The sequence below is a fragment of the Stegostoma tigrinum genome, chromosome 23 (genome assembly GCF_030684315.1).
Source record: "Stegostoma tigrinum isolate sSteTig4 chromosome 23, sSteTig4.hap1, whole genome shotgun sequence".
Lineage (NCBI taxonomy): Eukaryota > Metazoa > Chordata > Chondrichthyes > Orectolobiformes > Stegostomatidae > Stegostoma > Stegostoma tigrinum.
Genome location: NC_081376.1, coordinates 6229680 through 6249898, shown reverse-complemented (window position 1 = coordinate 6249898; position 20219 = coordinate 6229680). Strand labels below are relative to the sequence as shown.

The 20219-nt window shown below is 44.0% G+C and overlaps 1 protein-coding gene across 8 annotated transcripts in view; it reads left to right on the top strand.

Annotated features, from left to right (window-relative positions):
• rhbdf1a (rhomboid 5 homolog 1a (Drosophila)) overlaps window positions 1–20219 on the top strand; it is a 320599-nt gene that overhangs the window by 242810 nt on the left and 57570 nt on the right. For all 8 annotated transcript variants that reach the window (XM_059653890.1, XM_059653891.1, XM_059653892.1 and 5 more), the window contains one exon: window positions 2021–2231. In XM_059653890.1, coding sequence (XP_059509873.1) covers window positions 2021–2231 — 211 coding nt within the window. The remainder of the gene's footprint in view (window positions 1–2020; window positions 2232–20219) is intronic.

Below are 20219 nucleotides of genomic sequence, written 5' to 3'. Positions count from 1 at the left end.
AAACACTATTTTAATGGCATGAGTGGGGAACAGTTTATCTAAGTGGTGAGTGGAAGTCTAGTAAATGAAATCTAATCTAAATAATAATGTCTTCATTGAGGAAAGGAAACAAAGTGATCTGTAAAGCACCATAATAAATACAGAAAAGCAACTTGGATTCCAGTTTTCCTTTACAGGGGTAATTTGTATGAAGGCAATGAGTTATAGCTATGCCTGTATATTAATGTTTTGACTACAATTGGAGTATTATAATTTAGGGCCTTTCTTTTTGAACAAAAAGCATTTTGCAGCTTAGTGCAGCACCAGAAGAAGCAAGTCACTGATAACGCCAGAGATAACGTAAGGAAGTCCTCACAGTGAAAGCCGAGAAAAGCCAGTGTAATAATACAAAAGATCAGAGAATTTGAGTAAAGAGGTCGAAACAAGACTGGACGATTGTGTCCACTGATCAGAGAATTGATGGACGGCAGGAACTTTGGATCTACACTTGTTTTCTGATACTTGTTTTATTGTAATTAGAATATGAAAACACATTTTAAACCCAGTCAACCCCAGCATTTCGAGGTAGAATTACAGGGCTGTTTCCTTTATTGGCCACTCGGAGCACAGTGCAATACTGGTGAAGCGATTGTGGAATTAATTGCTTGGGTTGCGAGCATGAAAAACAGGAGTAGGAGTCGGCTCTTCAGCCCCTTGTGCCTGCTGCACCATTCACTAAGATCATGTTATAGTGAATTGTTTGTGTTCAAACTCCACATTATCCTTTGATTCTCTTCCAAACACACACCTATCTACTTCTGCCTAAAATATTCAATATCCACAACTGTCTGGGGCACAGGGTTCCAAAGTAGCACAATGCCCTGATTTTAAAACAAAGCCTTCTACTTCTGGACTCACCCACAAACAGGGATCAGCCTTTCCACATCCAATTCGTCAAGACCATTCTGTGTTTTCTTTACTTCAGTTAAGTCACCCCTTGCTCCCCTAGACTCTGATTTGGGAAACTAATGCTATATAGTGTGGCACGGTGACCCAGTGGTTAGCACTGCTGCCTCACAGCATCAGGGTTCAGTTCAACCCTTGGGCAACTGTCTGTGTGGGGTTTGCATGTTCTCCCTGTGTCTGTGTGGATTTCCACCCACAGTCCAAAGATGTACGGGTTACTATGTACTATGGACATACTAAAATGTCCATAGTGTCCAGGGATGTGCAGGCTGTGTGGATCAACTATATGGTAAGTATGGGGATTAGGGTAAGCGGGTGGGTTTGGATGGGATGCTCTTTGGAGGGTCAGTGTGGGCTTGATGGACCAAATGGTTTCCACACTGGAGAGATTCTGTGATGACTCTCGAGCTGAGATTTCACTGCTGCTCAAAGTACTTTTCTATCCTGATCATACGTGATCAGTAAAATGACATTAGAACGGGTTGGTCGGATGTCGAGCTTGCACTAAGGGACTGAATGGCCTCCTATTCTGAAATTTCTTTGATTCACTGCCCATCTTCAATCTGCTCAGTTTAACATCTGCTGAATCATTGATCCATGTGTGTTTTATATTTTGTCTTGTGATTTGTTTGGAAGATACAACAGGAAGTTTAAACAGGGGTGACACAGCTCATACATCTTTAAGACCATCCAAGTCATTTATAGAACAGAGAACAGTACAGGCCCTTCAGCCCATGATGTTGTGCCGAATCTTTACCATGAACCTAAGGTCTATCTAACCTCTACCCCTACCTTTATACTATCATCTGTCATTATCACTTAACCCTGAAATTGTTTCTGTTTGCTGAAGGTGCAGAGCATGTCTGTGAAAAATGCCAGGTGTGCTCCTTATTTGGTAACAATGCACAAATAGATCAACTGCAGAATCAGTGTTGTCCCAACTCCCCAATAGCTCTTAATGGGTTGGTGGCACAACAATATTGCATTATTTCTAAGTGATTGCTTCGGTATCAGTCGATCAGCAAAGAAGACCCATCGGCGCTCAGGGTAATCACTGATCTGTTATGTTCTACAGAGGCACAGCTGACTGGTTTGGAGTTAGCAAGGATAATGATACCACTCAAAAATGGCAGAGGAAGAGCCTTCGCCACTGCAGCCAGAGGTACGGCAAGCTTAAATCTCACGTGATCCGTGAAATGGAATTGCCCAGCCAAGACAACATCTCGCTGACCAGCACTGAAACCCCTCCTCCACTTTACGTGGGGCCACAGTTTGGCATGCAGAAGGTAAGGATTACAAAGCAGTCATCTGACAATCTACATTCTGCTCTTGGTGCTGTTATGTCAAGTAGGATGGAGTGTCACATCTAGATGCTAAACACCTGTGCAGGCATTTTAATGTTGTGCTAAACTTAAAAGTGAGCTAGTGTAGCTTTTTAAATATGTAGAAAAAAAATCACAGCTGCAGATTTACTGGAAGAATTCAGAGTTCCAACTAATCTTCAGTGGTTGGAAGTTGTAGTAGCCGCAACGATTATATTAGAAAATGTACTTTGCAATTCCTTTTGATAAGTGCTGCATTGAACTTAACTGCTCCAAGAGCAAGTCTATAATTATTTGATCATGCCTGAGGGCATGTTGTGATTACAGATTAATTTTCACTAAGCAAAAGCTCTAATATTGAATCATTAGTAGTAGAAATTTGTAAAGAGTGGAAAATAGGAAGTAATTTAAGTCTCACACTGAAGCGAGATCAACATACGATGCAGATGAATGAAAGAATATGAGCTGATTGTGAGGGGGTCATACAATGTAGTTTAAAAAAAATCTGTTGATGGTAGAATGTCATGTGAATTTGGTGAGATACTTTCTGGTAAACTGCAGTACTTTCTAACAATCTGACTCAATGTGAAAGCCACAATAGCTGTTGTGCAAATTGGAATGCAGGAATTTAAAAATGGACAGTATGTGTTAAAAGCAGCCCTAGTTTGTTGTAAACCCAAAGAATGGCAGATTAGTTATTGTAACACTGAGGGACATTTGTCAGATCCCAGGAAACTTCAAGGTTTAATGTTCAAGTAGAATACAGAAGAATTCAACCCCTCTGGTTTTAATCTTGAAGTGATGTCATCATCCCTTTTGTTCTAGTCTTATCTCCTGCTTTATTAAAACTGAATGCAATCTCTTCGAATACTTTGTGTGTGTGTGTGTGTGTGTGTGTGTGTGTGTGTGTGTGTGTGTCGCCATCAGCACGGTCGTGTGCACATGCAGACATGAGATAAGTTGTCTGTTTGGTAATGAAGTTCTGACTGTATAATCTATCAAAATTAATAGTGTTGTTTTTATAGCTCAGTTACTTGGGACTGGATGGGAGGTTGAGAGAAGGGAGGACAGTTGGTGAAGTGTGATGTCTCTGGATGGAAATATTTGCAAAAGTGAACTTTGCCTCAACTTCTTTGGAATTGAACTGCAAAATGCACAAAAGCAAGAAAGCTCCACTTCTAACAGAACAGTTGCCAGTTGGTGAGAAAGCAGCACCCCATTAGTCTGAGGTAGAGGGAATGTTGTAGGGAGGTCTGCCAATTTAATGGGAAGTTAGTCATCATGGGAAGGTTAAACGGCAGAAGAATATGAGGTAGCCCTTGTGGTTTTGGCATAGGTTTTGCCAATTTCAGCAGCAGATCTTCCTACTGTTCTCAACCTGTCCATCCACCGGTGCTTTCCAGGAACCACGGAATAGTGATTGGGAGTTGTGATTGTAATCTGTTTTTGAGTTCCCTGCTCTCAGGATGAGTCATAGTGACCCGATGATCAGCAAGGAATAACTGTTGAATTTGATATGTTTGATTGCAGATATTACCTAGCAGGGTGAGGAAACATCAGTGTGCCTCCCAGTGAAGTGTCTGACCCACTTGTATGCCTCAGTTTACTAGGGTGTTGGTGTTGCTTCCAGTTCTGTTTCTCAGTGGTTTGTAGTTCAGTGTGCTTGATGGAGTTCCAGTTGGAATAACAGGCCTGCAGGAATTCCCTGTTGTGTCTCTGTTTGGCTTGTGCTATTATGGATGTGTTGCCTCAGTTGAATTTGTGTCCCCCGCTACCCATGTGTACGGAGACCACTGAGAATTGGTTGTGTCTTTTGGTGTTCATGTATCGGTATTGTCAGTTTCCGTCCAGTTTGGCTTATGTAATGTTTCGCACATTCCTTGCATGGTATTTTGTATGTTACTCCAGTTTTGCTGGTTTTTGAGTATGAGATCCTTTACGTTCATCCGTAGGTGTCGTAGGGTGGATGTTGGTTTGTGGGCTCCTCTGATGCCTAGTGGTCTGAGCAGTCTTGTGGTCATCTCCTAAATGTCTTCGATGTACGGTGGGGCAATTAGTGAGTCTGGTTGTGTTGTGCCTTCCTGTTGTGGTCTGTCTCAGAAGTAATAGCAGATTGTGATTTACGGGTATCCACTGCTTTAGAAGACTCCATATGAGTGCTCCTGTTCTGCTTTGTATAGTCCTGGGTTGCTGCAAAGTATGGCTCATTTGAATAGGATCCTGATGCAGCTCAGTTTGTGGGCATAAGGGTGGTTGCTAGTGTAATTACGTGTGTGGTCTTTCTATGTACACGAGTCTGGCGCTCCCCATCATTCTTGTGTTCTACCATTATGCCCAGAAAGGGTGGTCGGTTACTGTTCTCCTCTACTTTTATGAATTTTACACTTGTGAGGATGTTTGTGTAGGTAAGTTTCTTCTAGTCTTGTACATTTGATAATCACAAATCAAAAATATCGGACGTAAGTTTGGGGAGAGCTGTCTGTTATAACCTCTGCATTTCTGCTTCTGCAATCGGTCCTGATATTGGGGATTCCATTGGTGTCCCGTTGACTTGTTTGTATATGCTGTTGCTGAAGGTGAAGTGGATTGTGTGGCACGGATCTAGTTGTTTCATGACATTGGTGTCCTGGGTTGCCTGCCTACATGATTCTTCCAACAGCATGACAAGTGTCTCTTCGGCTGGGTTAATGTTAATGGATGTAAATAGTGCTGTTACATCAGTTGACAATGTTATCTCGCTCTCTCTGTCCTGATGCCCTTGATGATGTTGAGGAATTCTTGGGATGAGTGAATAGTGTTGTCCACTAAGTATTTCAATTTCTGTTGTAGTTCTTTGGCCAGTCTATATGTTGGTGTGCCTGGCAATGAGACAGTATGTCTGAGGGGCTGCCCAGTTTGTATTACCTTGGGGAGTAAGTTGAATTGGGGTGTGCGCATCCCTCTGGCTTCATTTTTTTTTAGTAGTCTGTCTTGCTGATGTCTCCTGAATTATGTAATTTCTCAGGATTGTTGTAATCCGGTTCCCTAACTGATATTGGGTCTATCACCATCTGTTGGTGTGGTGATGTCTCGGTGAGCACATTGACAGCCTCATCCACAACCTGAGCTACAAATCCTCTCAAACCTTTAGACACCTGTGGGCACAATGCCCTTAACTGGCCCACAGATGGGAAACAAATGCCATCCGACTGAGCACGACCAATGAACAACTCTCCTTCGTGCATGAATGCCTCAGAAAACAAATACTACCACAAAGCTTAAGGTATAAACCACCTGTCAACATTCCACAGGCACAGAGGACAGCTGAACAGAATGATAAGGGTCATGATCAACGATGCCCACAACTGCCTCCACAAATACTAGCGGGAAATTGTGTGCCAAAACATCTCTGTACTCCAATGCAACCAACCAGGAATGGGCATCCGCGCTGGAGCAAGCCATCAATTCTCACTTGTCTCGCGTGGACGACGAGAGACACAAATTCAACTGAGACAACACATCCGTAATCGCACAAGCCAAATAGAGACATGCCAGGGAATTCCTGGGGGCCTGGTATTCCAACCAGTACTCCTCCAACAAACACATTGAATTAGACCCTGTGTACGAAACACTGAGAAACAGAACCCGAAGTATTACCAACCACCCCAGCAAACCGAAGCATATAAATAACCAGCAGGACAGAGCACCAATGTTCACCAGATGCACACTGACTACGTTACCGAGCAGGGTGAGCTCAGTGAGCAAGTCTACAACCTCAACCACAACCTGAGCTACAAACCTTCCCAAACTTGGACGTGCCAGATTCAGTGTTCATTGTTCATCTCGTGTTTGTTTTCTAATTAAACCAATGAGCTAGATCCATGAAGCCTTTCAAAACCTAATCTATGTGCATTTATAAGGCATGCCATAGCTCACAAGGTTTTTGCATTGTGTGGTGGAATTTCTTCCTTTGTACAATCCATTGTAGGATTTGTAAAGGGCTGTTTGTGGCCCATTCCATTTACAATTGAAAGTACAAAACCAAGCTGAGGACTAAGGTGAATTGAATGACCCCTTCCATCAGTGAGAGATGATGGGAATGCAGCCTTCAAATGTCACTGAGGTTGGTGGAATTTACCACTGCCTCCTAGTGAGCAAACAAACTCCAGAAAGGGCAACATCTGCCATGGGTGCATGTGCAAGGTTGTTCTGTACTGTTGCTGTGGCTAGTCTCCACTGGCACCTCGTTTGACGAGCTAGCAGCCACTGGACTTTCTGATACCATGCCATTGTGGTGACCAAATCCTCCCAACAGCTGATGTCATGTCACCTTTTGCCCCTCCCATAATCATTCGAGGGGAGGGGGGAAAGCAGACAATTAGGCTTTATTGAGTCCACATTGACCCTCCGAACAGCGACCTACCTCCTACCTCCTACCTCATCCCTGTAACCCTTGATTTCCCATGGCTAACCCATCTATCCTGTACATTCCTGGGTTCTTTAAGGCAATTTAGCATGGCCAATCCACCTAACCCGCACATCTCCGGACTGTGGGAGGAAACCCACACACATTCTCCAAGTGTCTGTAAACCCCTCGCAGATAGTTGCCCAAGGGAGGAATCGAACCTGGGTTCCTGGGGCTGTGAGGCAGCAGTGCTAACCACTGAAGCACCATGTTGCCAGTCAACAACCAGAGATTTATCTTTGGGATTGAGGTTCAGGTGTTTTGTCACTTCTTTTTTTTAAATCAGCATGCTTGTTATCAGAGCTTAGGTGTTTGGCTAGTCCTTTGGCACAGGCTACCTCTCCATTTCCCTCATTGTTGGGAACGCAGTCATCGCTCATCCTTGGCTCATGACCAAACCAATGAAACTGCCTTTAGATGGTGAGTGCTGGTGTGTTTGGCTTAGAGGAGAATGCCTCGGTGGTCGCTGTTGTACCCTGTGATGCTGAAGATACTTTGTAGACACAGGAGACGAAAGTTATTGAGATTTGTTCTTCGGTGTAGGTTATCAAGGCTTTGTCGCCATACACTAACGAACTAAGGATCCAGGCCTCGTACACAAGCAAATCAGTTTGTTGTTTCTCCATGCCCAGTCCTGAGTTCACCAGTGTTGCAGACTGCATGTGCTCAGCTCTCCAATAAGAGAGGGCCCGTCTATCATAGTAGATTCAAGGTGACTATGTATAAGGCCTGGATCCTTAGTACGTTGCTGTACAGAAATGAGGCTGGAACCTACACTGAAGAACAAAGCTCACTAACTTCCATCTCTTGTCTCAGTGGTTAGCATTGCTGCCTCACAGCGCCAGGGACCCTGGTTTGATTGCAGCTTCGGGTGACTGTGTGGAGTTTGCACATTCTCCCCATAACTGCAAGGGTTACCTCCAGATGCTTCGGTTTCCTCCCACAGTCCAGAGATGTGCACGTTGGGTGGATTGACCATGCTAAATTGCCCATAGTGTCCAGGGGCATGCAGGTTAGGCGAATTAGTCATGGGAATTGCAGCGTTAGGGTAGTGGGGTGGGTCTGGATGTAATGCTCTTTGGAGGATTGGTGTGGACTTCTTGGGCTGAATGGCCTGTTTCCAAATTTGCAATTCTATGGATATAGCATCTATCAAAACTGAAATACGCTAATAGGCATGGATTCACACAGCACAGAAACAGATCCTTCAGTCCAACCAGTCCTTGCCAAACATAATCCCAAACTTAACTAGTCCCACCTGCGTGCTCCTGGCCCATGTCCCACGAAACGTTTTCCTGTTCATGTGCTTATCCAGTCGTCTTTTAAATGTTGTAACTATACCCGCATCCACCACTTCCTCAGGAAGTTCCTTCCACACACAGACCACTCGTGTGTTTAAAAATAAAATTTGCTCCTCATGTCTTTTCTAAATTCCTCTTCTCTCACCTTAAAAATGAGCACCCTAGGGGGAAAAAGAAACACCCGTCAGTAACACTTTCTGCACTCCTCATGATTTTGTAAACTTTTTTGATGACGTCTCTCACCCACCTCTGCTCCAGTGAGGAAAAGTCCCAGCCTATACCAGCCTTTCTTTAGCAGGATGTTACTGGGTTTGAGTCATAAATCTTTTCGGAACCCAGTCCAGCTTATTATTCTTCCTGTAACCAGGCGATCAGAACTGGACACAGTATCCCAGAAGAAGCCTCACCAGTGGCCTGTACAAGTTCAACATGTTTTAGACCCATGGGTTTTTGTCAGTACATGAAAAATTAAGAAATTTGACAAGGCTGTCTTATTATTTCGGCAAGCAACCAAGCATTGCTGAATGATGATTGGGAGCAGGTGGAGTGAAACCAAGAACAGAAGAGAAGCTTAAATGGCGGAAAGTAGCTGGTAGCAAATGAACCACCAAAAGGTGAGTGTAGGTCGGGTATAATTACAGAGAGTGACGACCGTCAGTTGCTGTCTGACTTTAGGGTAATGGTCTGACGTTATCAGCCTGAACACTAAAATCCAGGAGACTGAATGTGTCAAATCAAAAGATTGGATGTTCTTTATTTGCTCCATTGCCACAACACAGAAGGCTAGGGTTAACCATGGAGTGGGATGGAGATTTTTATCCAGTATTCAGTGGCTTACATGAGAGAATTGAGGGTCTTCTGTCGGCATGAATGTTAACAAATTTGTCAGAAGAGCAGTGAGGCTGATCGGGGACTACAAAAGGAGATTTATTCTTGGAAGTGAAGGGCTGGGCTGAGGTATCCGATGAGTACTCTATCAGTACTTACTGAAGAGCCAGTTTGGTGTTAGCAGCATTTAATATGTGATGAAATGAGTTAAGGAGCTTATTATAGGAAACTAATGCTAACGCAGGATCAGGCGCACACCAGAATTAACACAAGTGCAATAAGCCCCATTATTAAGAAAGTAACTTCCTCAAAATGAGATGCGCTCGGGTGTTTAAAGAAAGTTACTTAAAAGGACTTCCAGGAAATGTTTGACAAAGACCTGGAGAAGATGCTGTCAGCTGAAGTTGAAGCTCATGGAATTAAAGACAAATTATTGACTTATTGGGGATAATGGATGAAAAGCTAATTGGCAAAATATCAGAAATGCTCTCCTGTGAGGATCTATGTTGAGGTCCTAACTTTTCCTTGCATTTATCTTTGCTAGATGCTGCGTTAGAAATCTGCTCTTGCAAGTTTGCCAGTGATGATGAAGTTAAGAACATTCTAAGAAGTGTAGATAGAAATGAAAAGTTACAAAGACAAATTAATAGACAAAATAAATGTGCCTCCTTTGTCCCACAAGACTCTTTGTGGGTAAATGTGAAATTACATCTTTTTTTAAAATAGAGTACTCTCTCTTAGTATTGGGGAAATAAAAACAGCGCCAATCTAGAGAGACTAGGGGATACAAATACATCCATCATCAAAGGGTCGTGTGCAGATACAGAAACTCATCAAAACTAGTGGAATGTTGACCTTTTTAGAAAATCAGAATAAAAAGGTAATATTATCACGATGATCTTAAGCTGGAGAGAGTTCCGAAGAGACAAAATGTTGATGGGATGTTGCTGGGAATGGATGGTTTGACTTGTAAGAAGAGGATGGATAAGCTGAGACTTTTTTTCCACTGGAGTGTAGGAGGCTGAGAGGTGACCTTATAGCAGATCATAAAATCATGAGGGGCATTGATATGGTGAATAACCAGGGGCTTTTCCCCAGGGTGGGGAATTTCAGACTAGGCGGCTTTTTTTTTAAGGTGAGCAAAGATGAGGGACAGTTTTTGTTTACACGGAGTGGTTTGCATGTGGAATGAACTTCCTGAGGAAGTGGTGGATGTGGGTACAGTTAGAACATTTAAAAGACATTTGGATAAGGACATAAGAAATGTTTTGAGGAATGGTCAGCATAGACTGATTGGACCAAAGGGCCTGTTTCTGTGCTGTGTGTGTCTGACTCTCTAAGGGGTGAGTTCATGCTGCAGGTCATTCAAGCCCTTGTTCGAGCATGTGTAGGGACTGGAGACTGCTCTGGGCACCACACATTAGGAAGGAGTGTAGCTTAAATTTACCAGCCTGTTATCTGACCTCCTCAGGAGATTGCACAAACCACAATTGTATTCACGGATGTAGACAGTTGAAGTAATTTGAGCTAATCTTTTGAGGCATTGAAGTGCATAAATGAGAAATACTCTTATCTAGGGAGACTAGGATGAGGGGCAAGAGTCTAAACATCACAAAGAAGGAGTTTCAGCAGGAGATTAGGTGTCACATCTGTGTGGAAATGGACTCTTCTGTCAAATGGCAATTTCTGCTAGATAACTGTAATTTTAACGCTGAGGTTGCTTGACTTGCTAAGCATGGGTATTGAGGGATAAATGAAGCTAGATTATGGATCACCAGTGAACTGATTGAGAGACAGCATGGGTCTCCTTGTTCCCATGTGCCAAGAGAAGCTTAATGTCGACAGCTCACTTAACCCAGAGGGAAGTTATCCCAGACTGAAGGAAGTGACAGTAGAAATTAGAGGTGCTGCATGCAGTTTTCCTATCCATCGTAGATACGTGATGCTAGAGGGCTGGAGAATTGAAAATGTTCAAAAAGTGGAGACACCAGTCGGTTTGACGTTGGTGGTCAGAAGTTTCTTGAGACAAAAATCCAAGACAATTTTAGTACCATTTGGAGAAGCATGGGCTAATAAAAGAAAGCCAGCACAGATTTATGCTGTTAACTAGGTTGTTTGAGTTTGATGTCCCATGTACTGACATACAGTGGAAAGTGTTGTTTTGTGTGCTATACAGGCAGATTGTATCATACAAAATGCATCAGGACAGCAGAACAGAGTGCAGAATACAGTGTTACATCCACGGAGTAGGTGCAGATTAAGAGATCAGACTTCACATTTGAGAGCACCATTCAAAAGTCTGATACAGCAAGGAAGATGCTGTTCTTGAATCTGTTCATACATGTATGCAAACTTTGTTTCTAAATTTAGCATTGTAAACATCCAGTTCAATCTTCCTCATTTGTTGTCTCTTGTTTAGTTTCCTCTTATATGCATCTGTACTAATCATTTGAGCTGCTCCCTATGCTAGCAAGTTCCACACTCTCACCACAGTTTATGAAAACAAGCATCTTCTGTATTCTTATCAGATTTTGTGGTGACTATCTTAAAGTAATGACTTCTAGCTATGCACCTCCACACAAGCAGAAACTCTGGCCCAGATTCTTGCCATTGAATCAGGGAGTTCGAGTTGAGAATTTCTTAACTCGGAAGAAATTTCTCCTTTCATAGGACTTGTATCTCTACTTTCCTTTTGTGGCCACAGGGATGGGAGAATTTGGTCAACCACTTCTGGAGGTGGCTGCAGAGTTGGTGAGTGCCAAAGTATGGGTTCTCAAAGGACAACTCACTAAAACCTCAACGTAAGCGGTTGTTACCCTGAACATAATCCTGTGTACCATACCTCCCAGGCCTGGTTACCCGACTATGTTCTTACTATACACAGCCCCTATGATCTAACGTTGCCATTTATCCACTCTGGGCAGATCTCAGGAGCTCATGTTGAAGTGAAAAATAAATTTTCAAACCACCTAAATAAGATCTCACTCATACAGTGCTTGATACTGAAAAAATTCTTATTTATGAAAGTTTTCAAAAAAACAAATCCCCTTAGTGACCAATCTGTAAAGCCTCTAATCATTAATTACATCAAAGACAGCCAATCCTTTTAAGTTTCTCTTAACACTGATGATGTAAACATGAATTCAACCCCCTGCTGTGGAAGATAATAAAATGTGAGGCTGGATGAACACAGCAGGCCAAGCAGCATCTCAGGAGCACAAAAGCTGACGTTTTGGGCCTAGACCCTTCTTTGGAGAGGGAACTGGAATAAATAGGGAGAGAGGGGGAGGCGGACCGAAGATGGAGAGTAAAGAAGATAGGTGGAGAGAGTATAGGTGGGGAGGTAGGGAGGGGATAGGTCAGTCCAGGGAAGAAGGACAGGTCAAGGAGGTGGGATGAGGTTAGTAGGTAGATGGGGGTGCGGCTTGGGGTGGGAGGAAGGGATGGGTGAGAGGAAGAACCGGTTAGGGAGGCAGAGACAGGTTGGACTGGTTTTGGGATGCAGTGGGTGGGGGGGAAGAGCTTAGGGATACTGCATCCCTAAACCAGCCCAGTTCGTCCCCTCCCCCCACCGCACCACACAACCAGCCCAGCTCTTCAGAGATAGTAGGAACTGCAGATGCTGGACAATCTGAGATAACAAGGTGTAGAGCTGGATGAACACAGCAGGCTGAGCAGGAAGGCTGACGTTTTGGGCCTTGACCTTTCTCCAGAAATGGGGGAGGGCAAGGGGGTTCTGAAATAAGTAGGGAGAGACGGGGAGGCGGACAGAAGATGCATAGAGGAGGTAGGTAGAGAGGAGACAGACGGGTCATAGAGCCAGGGATGGAGCCAGTGAAGGTGAATATGTGGGGGGAGTTAGGGAGGAGATAGGTCAGTCTAGGGAGGATGGTTAGGTTAAGGGGGTGGGATGAAGTTAGTAGGTTGGAGATGGGGGTGGGGCTTGAAGTGAGAGGAGGGTTAAGTGGGAGGAAGGACAGGTTAGGGAGGCGGGGATGAGCTGGGCTGGTTTTGGGATGCAGTAGAGGGAGGGGACGTTTTGAAGCTTATGAAACCTACCTATCCCCTCCTCCGACCTCAAGCCACCCCCATCTCCTACCTACTAACCTCATCCCGCTCCCTGGACTGACCTATTTCCTCCCCATCTACACTCACATTTACTGGCTCCATCCCCGCCTCTGACCAGTCTGTCTCCTCTCCACCTATCTTCTCCATTATCCATCTTCTGTCCGCCTCCCCCTCTCTCTCCCTATTTATTTCAGAATCCCCTTCCCCTCCCCCATTTCTGAAGAAGGGTCTAGGCCCGAAACATCAGCCTTCCTGCTCCTCGGATGCTGCTTGGCTTGCTGTGATCGCCCAGCTCTACACCATGTTATCTCTGTATTCAAACTTTTTATTTTTTTTTGCAATGGTAGAGGGAGGAAGAGAGTATAACCAGGGTGGGAGGGGTCTATTGATTGCTTTCCCGAGGCAGCAGGAAGTATAGATGGAGTCAGTAGATGGAAGGCTGGTTTGTGTGATAGACTGGGCTATGTTCATGACTCGCTTGTTTCTGGCGGTTTTGGGGAGAGTAGACGCTATACCGCACTGTGTGAGGCATTCAGAATACTTTGTATGGTGTGTTTACAAGAATTAGTAAGAGTCCTCGTGGGCATGCTGAATTTCCTTAGCCTCCTCAGGAAGCAAAGATGTTCTTGTACTTCCTTGACCGTAACATCAACCAGGGTGGACCGGGACAGATTGTTGGTGATCATCACTCTCAGGAACTCGGCACAGTCGACCATCCCCACCGCAGCACTCCACTTTCTGAAGTCAGTGACCAGCTTCGTTGTTCTGCTGATGTTGATGGAGAGGTTGTTGCCTTTATACTATGCTGCTGAGCACACAATCTCTTTTCTGTATTCTGTCTCGTTGTTGTTCGAGATCCGACCTACAGTGGTGGTGTCATCAACTTGTAAATGTTAGTAAGAACAAAACCTAGACTTGTGATTGAAGGCTGGTTTGCGAAGGCAGCTTGCCACCAGCTTCTCCAGGACAATTAGGTATTAGGTATTATCAATAAATACTGGCCTCAGCAGCAATGTCCACATCCCACGAACAATATTGTTTTTAAAAAAAGCTATTGCGATACCTGAACAAATGGGAAATTAATATCAATGCAGAAAAGATTGCAGTATGGATGTTGAAGAGGGTACTAGAACAGAGGTATGTAGAAGTTTGGGCCTCATCTTTTGAAGGTGACAGAACAAGTTAAGAAAGCAGTATGTGGGATACTAGAATTATAGAATCCCTACGGTGTGGAAGCAGGCCATTTGGCCCATCGATCCACACTGACCGTCCAGATAGCACCACCAACTGCCCCGTGTACCACCACCACCCCCCCCCCCCCCACCCCCCACCTCCAAAGCCTATCCCGGTCACCCTGCATTTCCAGTGGCTATTCCTCCTAGCTTGCACATCCCTGGACAATTTAGCATGGCCATTCCACCCTAACCTGTGCAACTTTGGACTATGGGAGGAAACTGGAGCATTCAGAGGAAACCCATGCAGGCACAGGGAGAATGTGCAAACTCGAGTGTGTCATCTGAGGGTGAATGAAATGTGGGACTGAGGCAGCAGTGCTAACCACTGAGCCACCGTGTCACCTTAGGTGCATGGTGGCCATTTTAACCTGCTAGCTTATCACTGTGTATGGGAGGTTGAAGAAGGAAGAACTGTAACGTGAAAAGAAACTGCAACAAATCTGGCCAGTATCCTCATCTAACTTAGATATGTTTGATCAGGTATGGGAAACCCATTGGCCTGGGCAAATCTGAGATTCAAACTTTTGACGACACTTTTGACTCTGGATTCTGGCTTTATCTGTCAGCACGTGGGTTTGCCAGACTGAAGCTCACCAGGCTGAACAAGATGACAGGAGGTCAGAGATTGGTGGGACTGAATAGTTAACAGGCTACAAAATCTCAAGAAATGAGATCTGAGAGCTGCTGCTTCATTCAAGCAAGACTGCTAGCTAAATGATGCCACGTTTGCTAGGACTGCCTCTTGCGTTCACATCGCTAATGATTCGGTCACTCTCTGAATGAGAGCGCTGGGGATTTATTGTTCTGATTGGATTCACACAGGTGCAAGAGACTCATAGAATGACATTTGTCAATTTTGTGATCATGTAGCTGTGGTTGTAGCTTCAAGTACACTATTGGCAAGTCTCTTCCCATCAACCAGGCTCAGCATGTACATCTCTCTGAACAATATGGAGTGCCCAGCGCCCTTTGGCAGGAACTAATGCTGTCCCTGTTTGTGTCTGCTGCTGCCATCTATAATATGAAATTAAATGTCACAAGCCCATCTTGGAGACACCCAATTCTGGAGTATATGTGTGGGTTGTGTGCTTGTGCCTTTTTTTAGGATGTGCAGCTAAATTTGCAAAGGACTCCTCCAGCTAATCAAGAAATGATTTCTCTGTCTTAAAGACATTCAATGACTCAAATGCCATTGAGTACACACCCAGAGTCCTCCAAATGAGTCTTCTATGACAAGTCATTCTTTTTTAGGATCATTCTTGTAAACCTCTGGATTCCCTCCAAGACCAGTGCATCCATCCCTAAATACAGGGCCCAAAATTGATTTTCCATATTGCAAATGTACAATGACAAGAGTGTTATACAGCCTCAGCAGCACATCCCTGCTCTTATATTCTAACCCTCTTGAAATGAATGCTAACATTGCATTTGCCTTCGTAACTGCCAACTGAACCTGCATGTTAGCCTTAAGAGAATCCTGAGCTCGGACTCCCAAGTCTATTTGTGTTTGATTTCTGAAGCCTTTCCCTGTTTATAAAATAGTTTATGCCTCTATTCCTACCAAAGTGCGTAACCTCATACTTTGTATGCCATCTTGCCACTTCTTTGCCCACTCTCCTAGCTGTCCAGATTCTTCAGGAGCCTCCCTGCTTCTTCAACATTGCCTGTCCCTCCATCCATCTTTATATCATCTGCAAAACTAGTAACAGTATCGTCAGTTCCTTCATCCGTATCATTAATGTATAACGTAAATTGTTGCGGTCCCAACACTGACCCCTGCGGGAATCCAGTAATCACCGGCTGCCATTCCTGAAAAAGGCCCCTTTGTCCTCGCTCTCTGCCTTCTGCTGGTCACCCAATCCTCTATCCAGGCCAGCACCTTGCCCCTCACACTCTGGGCTATTATCTGATTTAGCAGCCTCCTGTGTGTCACCTTGTTAAAGGCCTTCTGGAAATCCAAATAGATCACATCTACTGGCTCTCCTTTCTCTAACTTACTCGTTATCTTCTAGAAGAATTCTAACAGATTTGTCAGGCATGACCTTCCCTTGACGAAATTGTGCTGACTCAGCTCTATTTTACCTTCCTTCCAAATACTCCCCAATCACATCCTTAGAGATGGATTCTTAAATATTACCAAAATCTTAGAAGCCAGGCTAACTGGCCTATAGTTTCCTGTTTTTTGCCTTCCTCCCTTCTTAAACAGGGATGCACATTAGCCATTTTCCAGTCCTCTGGGACCCTCCCTGACTCCAGTGATTCCTGTAAGATCGCCAATAATGCCTCCACAACCTTCTCAGCTACCTCCTTCTGAACTCTCGGGTGTAGTCCATCTGGCCTGGGTGATTTACCCACCTTCAGACCTTTAAATTTCCCTATCACCACCTCCTCAGTGATGGCCATTTACTCAACTCTGCCCCGATTCTCTTGGAATTCTGGTACGTTGTTGATGTCTTTTGCTGTGAAAACTGATGTAAAGCACCTATTCAGTTCCTCTGCCGTTTCTTCGTTTGCCATTACTGTTTTTCTAGCCTCATTTTTCCAGTGTTCCAATGTCCACTCTTGCCTCTCTCTTAGCTTTTCCATATATCTTAAAAAAAAACTCCTGCAGTCTTCTTTTATATTACTGGATATCTTACCCTGGTATTTAATCTACTGTCCCCTTTGTTCCTTTTATTTTAGAAGTTGTCCTCTGCTGGTTTTTAAAGGCTTCCCAATCCTCTACCTTCCCTCTATCTTTGCCACATTGTATGTGTTTTCTTTTGCTTTTGTGCTGTCAGCTATGGTTGACTCAACTTCCTCTTAGTATGTTTCTTCATCCTTGGGAAGAATCTCCGCTTTGCCTTTTGAATTACAGATGCTCTTGCCATTGCTGGTCTACCCACCAGTCTGCCCTTCCAATCAATTCTAGGCAGCTCCTCCCTCATGTCTCTGTAGTTACCTTTACTCAATTGTAATATCTTTACATCTGATTCCAGCTTCTCCCTCAAACAGCAGGGTGAATTCTCCCATGTTATGCTCACTGCACCCCCCCCCCCCCCCCCAGGAGTTCGTAGAATTTCCCTACAGAGTGGAAACAGGCCCTTCGGCCCGACAAGTCCACACCGACACTGGGAACTTCCCACCCAGACCCATCCCCCTCACCTACACATCCCTGAACACTAAGGGTAATTTAGCATGGCTAATCCACCTAGCCTGCACATCTTTGGACTGTGGGAGGCAACCCACACAGCCTCGGGGAGAATGTAGAAACCCCACATATACAGTTGCCCAAGGGTGGAATCGAACCCGGGTCCCTGGCGCTGAGAGGCAGCAGTGCTAGCCACAGTGCTGCCACCCTTCACCTTCAGTTCACTAATCAGATCCACCTCAATATACCAGTTCAAATCCATAACTGCTTGTTCTCTCGAAGGCTGTACCACAAGCTGCTCCACACGAGCCATCTCTTAAACATTCCACAAATTCCCTTTCTTGGGATGTGCTCCCAATGTGATTTCCCTAGGTCAGTCTACATACTGAAGTGCCCCATGATTATTGTAATGGGGCCTTTCTTACATGCCTTTTCTTTCTCCTGATTTATTTTCTTCCCCACATCCTGACTACTTTTCAAAGGCCTTCACAGAACCCATCAGGGTGTTTTTACCCGCCTTTGCTAATCCTCGATTGTACGCACACAGATTCTTTCAACTCTGACACGTCTTGCTATCACTTTAGTTTCATTTCTTACTACTGAGCCCCCCCCCCCCACCCCAACGCCCGTCATTTCAATAGGACCAGTATCCTTGAATATTTAATTCCCAGCCCTGATCACATTGCAGTAACATCTTTGGGACATCCATTATGTTGTACCAGTCAGTTTCAAGCTGTGCAACAAGCTCACTTACCTTGTTTTGTACGCTGCTTGTGCATTTAAGTACAACACCCTCTGTCCTGCATTGACTGCACCCCTTCCTATAGTTGTCCATTTGTCTGTTGTGCTTGATTTGCAAATGAGAAGACAAGTTAAGCACAAGATTTTGCAGATCATCATATTTCACTGCCGATGTTGAGTGTGTGTCAAATGCCATGGGCTACGTGGTAGTTAATTATGTTGCCATTTCACTGGGGGATACCCATCTTTACATCACCAATATCTGTCCATTCTGGGATATAATTACCTCCTCTTTCACCTTAACCTGTGCATCAACATACTACTTGGCAAGGCTAAATAAGAAATATTAATTTAAAACTTTTTCGTGTTTGCTCCCCACTCCTCCTCTTACCATTTATATTATTTGCCCATAGAATATGTTTTCATTCTGTTGTGATAGCTTCCAATCTTTTTTTTTCTTCTCTTACTTGTTTGTTTTTCTACTAATCTCCAAACAGAGAGCGAGCGCGAGAGAGATACACACAGCTAGAGTTTCCTCGAAAGATGTGCAGATGGATTGGCCATGCTAAACTGCCCATAGACTCCAGACTAAATGGATTAGTCATGGTAAATGGAGGGTTACAGGGTAAGGGGTTTGGGATGGCCTACAGAAGGTCAGTGTGACTCACTGGGCTGAATGGCCTACTTGCACACTGTAAGGATTCTACGATAATGGTCCACGTCACCTAAACACTCTTGAATTGACATGAGATCAGTTGTATTTCTAAGGATCTCATCAAGTAATACAACTTTCCTCATTGGCCTGGGAACACAATGATTTAGAAAATTTTCCTGAACACATTCTAGAAACTCTGTCCCTCCCTCCCTTTTACATTACTTCTCTCCCAGCTGTATTGTGATAATAACAATCCCCAATTATAATCATTGTGTTTTTTTGCCTTGCAATTCCTTTGCAATTTTGTTTCTCTGTGTCTTTATGTAGTTGCTGACCTACAGACTACACCACCTTACAACTTTTTATTCCTCAGCTCCAAACAAATCAAATTTTTCCTTCACCTCTTTCAAACATCCCCTCTCTCCAGTAATAGAATACTGTCCTTGGTCAGTGCTGTCACGCCCCCATCCTTTCATCTTTTCCTTGGATACCTTGCATCTAGAAACATTCATTAATACCCAATCCTGTTCTCCTTAAGCCTGGTTTTTGTTGTCACCACAACATATTGTTTCCATATGGTAGTCTGCACTTGTAACCCACCAATCTTATTAACCACAGTCCACAGATTCACAAAATTTAGATTTTATTTTGTTCCATCTTATTGAGCCAGTTTATACACTATTTCCTACTTGAGGGCTATTGCTCTGTCTCAATTTCACAGGTCGACACAACAGCAAGGGCCGAAGGGCCTGTACTGCGCATGTTATGTTCTTTGTATCCTCCTTCAGTATTATCTCCTTGTTCCCATATCTACCAAGCTTGGTTTAAGTTTTCCCCAGTAGCATTAGCAAATGGTCCTACAAGGAAGTCACAGCTCTATTTAGGTGCCATCAGCCCAGATCCCAGATCCCTTAAACCTGAGTCAAATGTCCAAAGAATCTGAATCTCTCTTGTCTTCACACTCACCATTTGTTCATTTGTTCTATCCTCCTATTTCTATATCCTTGGATTCTGTGGTGATTACTAATTTGACATGCTTCTTGCTAATTTCCTAACTAGTTTCCTAATTTCTGACCACAAAATACCGAATTCTCCTCTCTACTTACAGAGGTCAGAGGGAGGTTACTGGACCCAAAATGTTAACTGATTTCTCTCCCCAGATGCTGAGATTTTCCAGCAATTTCTGTTTGTGTTTGAGATTTCCAGCATTTTTAGATAGCTAGCACTGTTTCCATGACAAGACCGCAAAAGTGCTGGAAACTCTGCCCGATGTATCATCATACACCCATGCTCTGTATGACTCAGTGGATTTTCAAAATAGCCTAAAGTGCTCTGATTTTGGGCAAAAGCCCAACAGAGCTCCTGAAAGATTGTCATGTTTATTGCAATCCTGTGTGTTTGCAGCGATACGCATACATAGGTAATGTTCTTGGTGGGAATTATACTACTCCTGCTTCAACCACATTCTTTTCCCTGAACTGTAGTAGAGAGCCAAGTTGGTGGGCTGGAAGGTAGTCAGCTGAATTTTTAAATGCTGTTCTAGGTGAAGT